The 7,172-nt window shown below is 38.0% G+C and overlaps 1 protein-coding gene across 1 annotated transcript in view; it reads left to right on the forward strand.

The window, feature by feature from the left end:
• The first annotated feature begins 1,491 nt into the window (after nt 1-1,491).
• Nucleotides 1,492-7,172, forward strand: part of LOC122073648 (protein FAR1-RELATED SEQUENCE 5-like) — a 6,772-nt gene continuing 1,091 nt past the window's right edge. The window contains exons 1-6 of the mRNA XM_042638272.1: nt 1,492-3,037; nt 3,152-3,503; nt 4,602-4,717; nt 5,312-5,331; nt 5,702-5,770; nt 5,936-6,085. Coding sequence (XP_042494206.1) covers nt 1,492-3,037; nt 3,152-3,503; nt 4,602-4,717; nt 5,312-5,331; nt 5,702-5,770; nt 5,936-6,085 — 2,253 coding nt within the window. The remainder of the gene's footprint in view (nt 3,038-3,151; nt 3,504-4,601; nt 4,718-5,311; nt 5,332-5,701; nt 5,771-5,935; nt 6,086-7,172) is intronic.

A 7,172-nucleotide genomic window follows, 5' to 3' on the forward strand; every position in this document is an offset into this window, starting at 1 on the left:
CACCTTGTTGGCGGCATCTTTGGCCATCATGGTTGGATATTTCTTAATCTCCCGTTGGATTTCAGTTGCCGGACATTGCAAGATTATTTCTACCAGTAATTATCTCTGATCTCGCCCCCCTTTCCTATTGGGCAATTTTTTTGGTTAGGCTTTGCTTGCTTGTTGAATCTGTAAATTCTTCTTTATGTGAACTTATTTTTTAGTGGAAGTGTTTGTTTTCTATGAATGATCCAGGGTTTCCAGTGTTTGTGACCAAGTTTATTGTAAATGAGTGGCTCTTTTGGTAGTTCTTCTTGGTTTCGAAGTTCTATTAGGAGAACATGGGGATGGGCGTGAGATGTAGAGGGCGGCGCCGACAAAGGGAAAGGGGATGACTAAGCGATTGGCGGCAGATTGAGTTGTAGGAGAAGAGTGGTGTTAACACCGGTGGGCAGGAGCTGGTCTTGACCACTGCGAGGAAGTCGACGATGTACAAGGGTTTGGTGTGTGTGTGTGTGTGTGTGTGTGAGAGAGAGAGAGAGAGAGAGAGAGAGAGAGAGAGAGAGAGCAGGAGGGGACAAAAATCCTCTGCAATTCCCATCTGGTGCAATTCCCTGAAATACCCATTTCAGTGATTGACACGTGTCACATACCAAATGAACGGTCCAGATGTTATTCAACTTATAAAACCAATTTGAACCGAATCAGTGAAGAACCAATTTGAACCAAACCGTATCACAACAAACCGGTACATTTGAAATAAAAGGTGAAACTGTGTTTCCCTCTCTCCTCTTTCGACTCTCTCTCTTTCCCTCTCTCCTCTTACGACTCTCCCTCTCTGTTACGGGGTTTGATTCTACCCTAACCCTCTGTCGACTCTCCCTCTCGCTCGACTCTTCCTCACTTGACTCCTCTCGTTCTCTCTCTCTGTTTCTCGCTCGACTCGCTCTCTCCTTCTGGTACGAAGCGCTTGCAAAGAAGGTATGATGAGGGAAAAGCCTTCTCTCTCTCTTTTTATTTTTTTCTTTTATGTTAATGTTAATGTCTCTGCAAAGGGCCTTCTCTCTCTTTTATTTGTTTGATGTCTCTCTGTTCCTCGCTCGACTCGCTATCTTTGAGATTGAAATTTTTTTGAAGTATTTACATTGTACTTTGCACAAAGTTGCTCTGTGGTTTTGAATGCTGAAATATTAGGTTTTCTGTTCAATAAAATTTCAATTTTAAAATTTTTATTTGCTTGTTGTCTCTCTGTCTTTGTTCCTTGATCGGTTCGCTATCTCTGAAATTGAAAATTTTTTAAAGTATTTACATTGTACTATGAACCGGGTTTTTCTGTGGTTTTTAATGCTGCAAATATTAGGGGGAAGGGTTGTTCTTAGCCACTTACCAGTGACATATGACTGAAGATGGGAATGCAGATTTAGGGTCTGATTTGAAAATCATTATTTTTATTTGCTCATTGTCTCTGTCAAACCTAAGAGATTTGCTGTCTTTGTCCTTGTTTTGTCTAATATGGAGAATGTTTGCATGAATGATGCGAGTGAACCTGAGTTTGGGATGTTATTCAACTCAGAACAGGATGCATACGATTATTACAATAGTTATGGACGGGCAATGGGGTTTAGTGTTAGGAGACACTTTGTGAATAAAAGCAAGAAAGACAACACGACTATAACATCTAGGGGATTTGTCTGTTCAAAAGCTGGGTTTCGGTTGAGTGACAAGCGAGACGTCAATATTGTTAACCCTCGAGCTGAGACAAGAACAAATTGCGAGGCACGAATGAACATATATTTGGTTGATGAGGGAAAATACAAGTGCCGTGACTTTGTGAGAGAACATAATCATGAGCTTCATACTACATCAACAGTTCATATGATGCGTTCACAAAGGAATATGTTAGACATACATAGGTATGAAATTGATTTGGCAGATGACTCGGGAATCAGGCCTAGATCCACAGTTGAGTTGATGGGTAGGCATGCTGGTGGGATTGAAAACCTAAGCTATATGACTCAAGATGTTAAGAATTATCTTCGCACTAAAAGACAACGTGCCTTAACATATGGTGAAGCAGGTAGTTTGATGAAGTACTTTGTTACCCAAACTAGGAACAACCCATCTTTCACATACTCATTTCAGCTGGATAGTGAAGAACAAATAACTAACATATTTTGGGCTGATCCAAAGATGATCATTGACTACACACAATTTGGAGATGTAGTCAGCTTTGACACTACATTTCGCACCAACAAAGAGTGTAGGCCGTTTGGGTTGTTTGCTGGATTCAATCATCATAGAGGGTGCACCGTATTCGGGGCTGCACTTTTATATGATGAGACAGTGGAATCTTTCAAATGGTTGTTTGAGGTATTTGCTGAAGCACATGGTGGAAAGAAGCCTATAACTATCTTCACGGACCAAGACAAAGCTATGGCTAGAGCATTAAAAAAAATGTGGCCTCAGACATGGCACAGATTGTGTACTTGGCACTTAATGCAGAATGGCATTACGCATTTGGGTCATATGATGAAGGATGGCTCTCATTTTCTTAAAAATTTAAAGAAATGCATATACGAATACGATGTGGAAGATGAATTCGAGACAGCATTGTTTAATTTGTTGGACGAGTATGATGTTAAGAATAATGAATGGTTGCAGCGCATATATGGGCTTAAAAGTCAATGGGCGAGGTGTTATATGAAAAACACATTCACAATAGGCATTCGAAGTACACAGCTCAGTGAGAGTCTCAACAGTGACTTGAAGGACTATTTGAAGTCAACTTTGGATGTTGTGCAATTTTTTAAACACTTTGAGAGAGTTCTTAACCAGAAGCGTGGTAATGAATTAAAAGCAGAATTTGATGCACGGAACAAGATGCCACGACTTGCAAATTCAATGTCTATTGTACAGAAACAAGTTGGGGAACTCTACACTCCTGTTATTTTTCAGTTATTTCAAGAGGAATACAATTGGATGACTGTTTGCACCATTATAAGTCGAACTGATGGGAATCCATACATTTATTTTCGGGTTGGGATTTATGAAGCAGACTGTGAGTATAAAGTATGTTGTAACCCACTTCAAGGAATTGTAGCATGCTCTTGCATGAAATTCGAGACCGATGGTATTCTGTGTTGTCATTGTTTGAAAGTTTTGGATGTGTTAGATATAAAGCGTATTCCTGAATACTATATTTTGAAGAGATGGACACGGGGAGCAACAAATATGGTGGTCAATGACAGTAGGGGGAAAGAAGTTGAACAAGATGTCAACTTGGACTGTACGCAACGGTATAGGCGTATTTGTCATGAACTTATTCAAATAGCAGCAGAAGCTTCAAATACAATTGAGGGATACGAGTTGGTGAAGGATACTGCGAATGAATTAAGGTTGAAGCTTGGTGATATTAGAAACCCAGTTGATTGCCCTGATATGCCAATATTGCCTGATTTCTCAAATGACATATACGATGGATTACGTTTGAAGCATAAAGAGAAAAATAAAAGAGGTGGTAGACGGTTAAAGAGTTGAGTTGAAAAACAAGGAAAAGGAAAACAAAAAAATGGAGGACCAAGTAACAGTCAACGATTACAAAAACAACAACCAACTACTGCACCAACTCCTACACAACTGATGGATAACACATATCCCAGTTACATGTCATTTATGGTGAGTAGGTTTAGTTTGTTATGTTGTTTGTTGCATTTTTTATTTTTCTTATTTAGTATGGATTACCCTAACATTCAATGTCACTTGCAGGATTCTATTTCCCATATATCATCTCAAGCATCTGCAGCTCATGAATCACTGGATGAAGATTATATTTAGATTCAGCTAATGAGGACTTCTTTTTTTACTATTAAGTTCAGTTAATGTGGTGGCTTTTTTTGTGCTATTAAAACACACATTTTCATTGGATCCTTATTTTTGTGCTTATGTGGTTGTAGTCCAGGATTCTAAGTTTTTTTTTTATTGATTTTAGCCTATAATGTATTAACAATCTTTTTTGTAGGTAAGAAGTCTTTAGCTCAAATTGGTAGAGCATCTGGGCTAGTGCCTAGGTTATGGTGGTTCGAATCCACCAAGACTTTGAAAAGTGAACGGATGTATGATTACTTTGAATATGAATGAATGCATTTCTTCTGCCCCGAGATGTGTATCTTCTTTTGCCCTCATTTTATGCTATGTTTTCTGCTAACAAGGTACTAACTTTTAAATGTAAATACTTCTATGCATTTTCCTTGTTTCATAGAACTTCTTTAGAATTGAGGTTAGCATAGAAATCTGAGTTTTGTTAACTATTACTGTTGTCATGTACTTTCTGCTGATTTGACATTTCATGCATTCTGTTTAGTCCAGTCTTGGTTTACTCTGCCTTGAACTGAATGTTGCATCTAAGGTGAATAAGGTTTCATTGATTTTAGGTTTTTGTGCAAATGAACTTGTTATGGAATGAAAACATATATATTCAAAATATATTAGTGCAACTGTGTGGAATGAAAACATGTGATCCACTAGAAGTGCATATATTTACTGTCCTTTACTGTGGACACTTTCAAATTATGTTCTTAATTTATATTATTCTGCTGGCTTTGTTTCTTGTTCTTAAACTTCAGATTTAAACTCAGTCAATCATTGTCAAGTTCTGCCATTGCTCATGAACTCATAGACCAGGAGCCTATGCTGTTGTTCCTCACAAAATTCAACCAATTTGACCAGATTCTTATGATGGGTCTGCCCAATCACGCTCAATTCAGTCTTAAAATCCTTATCTCCCTCTTGTACCACTTTCTCTAGCTTTTTTACAGCTACAAGTTTAGAATCCAAACCTAAGAGTACCCCTTTATAGACAGTGCCAAAAGCTCCCCTCCCCAGCTCTTCCTTGAATCCATATGTAGCTTCCTTCAGGTCTTTGTAAGTAAAAGAATGCAGTTTTGTCTCCAAAGAAATTGGTTTTTCAATCTTTACTTTTTAAGTGTTTTTTGTGGTACATCAAAGCCACTGTAAAGATTGCAGCTATAAAAAGAATATTGAAAAATATTGAGATACCAAAAGGCACAGCCGCATCCACATTCAACAAACCTTGATCTTTCTTCTTTCCATCAAAATTTGACTGAGGATGATTATCATTTACCACTGGTATAGGAATGATAATGTATCACGGTCTGCGCCAGAAATGTTTGTTATTTGGAATTGACTCTGATAATTACTATGGATCCTGATTGTCTTGCAAAGTTTCAAACGAAAACAACATAGACTGTTGTTAAAAATCTTTTGAAATGATGCAACTTCTGCCACACTCTAATGTTCCTGTGTGTTGAATTAGGTGTCTTGCTTGCTGCTGCTGTATGTGGTATATATATATATATATCCTTTCACCAATTAGGGAGAAAATTTGACATGCTAGATTTACTCATTTCATTGCAATTTACCATGTGTCACTTCTAGGGGATGCTCTACTAAACCATTTTGTTGATGACTAATAGAGTTGGTTGTTGGACAAAATTAATATAACTGATTATACATAAAAGGACAATGCATTGGAGTAGACCCATGCATTCTAGTTTTAGCTGGACTGTGGAAGTCTTAGATATTCATGATGCTGCAGTTTGCTTTATGATATTTTGTACTGGAAGGTAGCAATGCTCACGTACACTTGCTATTATTGACCAAGTGTTACTAGTTTAGGGTGTTTGCTGTTCTTTGATGGTTGCAGATTTATTCATCTGATGATGTGGAGAGCAATGTTTCCACACCTACCATAAGTTTTAGACTTGGGTTTGAGGTTTTCTGACATTTGTTGTGGAATGTTTAAATGTGCATGACTGAATGGTATTCATCATGTTTATTCTGAGCAAACTTGTGATTATTTATGGTTTTTTATGATAATGGCACCAAGATCTTGGTGAGCCCGGCGATGAGATCTCCTTTGAACTTTGTTAAATTGTAGTCTCTCCCCCACTCTAAGATTGGGAAAATTGATTGGAGGCCTAACATGAACTTTTTTGATAGAGGTTGGCCTTTGTATTGGCGTAAAGGATCATCTGGAAAGAACATTTCCTTGGTAGCTGCTGTGATTTCCTTCAAGAGGTTCTGCCTGGTAGGCACTTCCACCCTGGGAACATATGGTAACTCCCTGGGGTGAATGCGTGAGGATTGCAGTCGTGCAACATCTATCTCCTTTGTCTCAAACTGTTCAATGGAAAGACTGAGCCATTGTAAACAGATATTTTCACCGGTACAACAGAATAATAAACTGTCACTGATTGGAATTCTTAAATTATATGATACAAACTCAATGTCTATACACTGGAAAATAAATGTACAAGACTTAAAACCATGCCCTTGTTTGGATGATAGAAATTGTTTGTAAGGAGCTCTCACCCTGCCAAAGTTGAAGGGAGCTAACTTAGAGATGACTACACACACTCTGTTAAGTGTGGAGTCTTCTGTCATACAAGGTCCAACAGAAGCTCTTATTTATAAAGGTTTCAAGATACTTTGAATTGAAATTCTATGTCAAACTTCTCAAATGACCACTAAGGATGAGATGACCCTAGATGATCACTTAATTATGTGCTCCATATATTATTTAGATTAGAATTTTAAAATTATGATATATAGGCATATAGCTAAATACACATTGTTGGGAGAAGAGTTACCTAGTGAAGTATGGTGTATATGCAGGTCAGTAATCTTCACCAATGGAACTGAAGAAGTTAGATTGGTTGCTTAGAGCAAAGAAAGGGAACAGACCAAATCAAAGAGCAGTATTGTGACTACGGAAATTCAGCAACTGGTTACTTTTTATCCTGCTGAGCCAGAACATTAGGTACAGTGTCCTCAACAAAATTTTCTTCCGCAGTGAACTTTTCAGTATCTCAATAGACCTACCTATGCAACACAACTCTATGAACCTTGATCTTTTTGCGGAAGGTATAGGAATGCAATGTATCGCCAAGATCCTAGAGGAAATCAACGGAAGCCAAGATACCGAACTGGGATAGAGCCAACCTGAATTCCCAAGATCCGAATGAGCATGTCTCTAGATAAAGAAAGGGGGTCTTGTGTTCTAAAATAAAGCTTGATGTAGATCAAAGCAGAGCAAAAGGCAGTACTATAATCTTTGAGGGTAGACCATGAGGGCATGACAGCAGTAAGGTAGACCACTTAAAACAAAAAAAAAA

The sequence above is a fragment of the Macadamia integrifolia genome, chromosome 3 (assembly GCF_013358625.1).
Source record: "Macadamia integrifolia cultivar HAES 741 chromosome 3, SCU_Mint_v3, whole genome shotgun sequence".
NCBI lineage: Eukaryota > Viridiplantae > Streptophyta > Magnoliopsida > Proteales > Proteaceae > Macadamia > Macadamia integrifolia.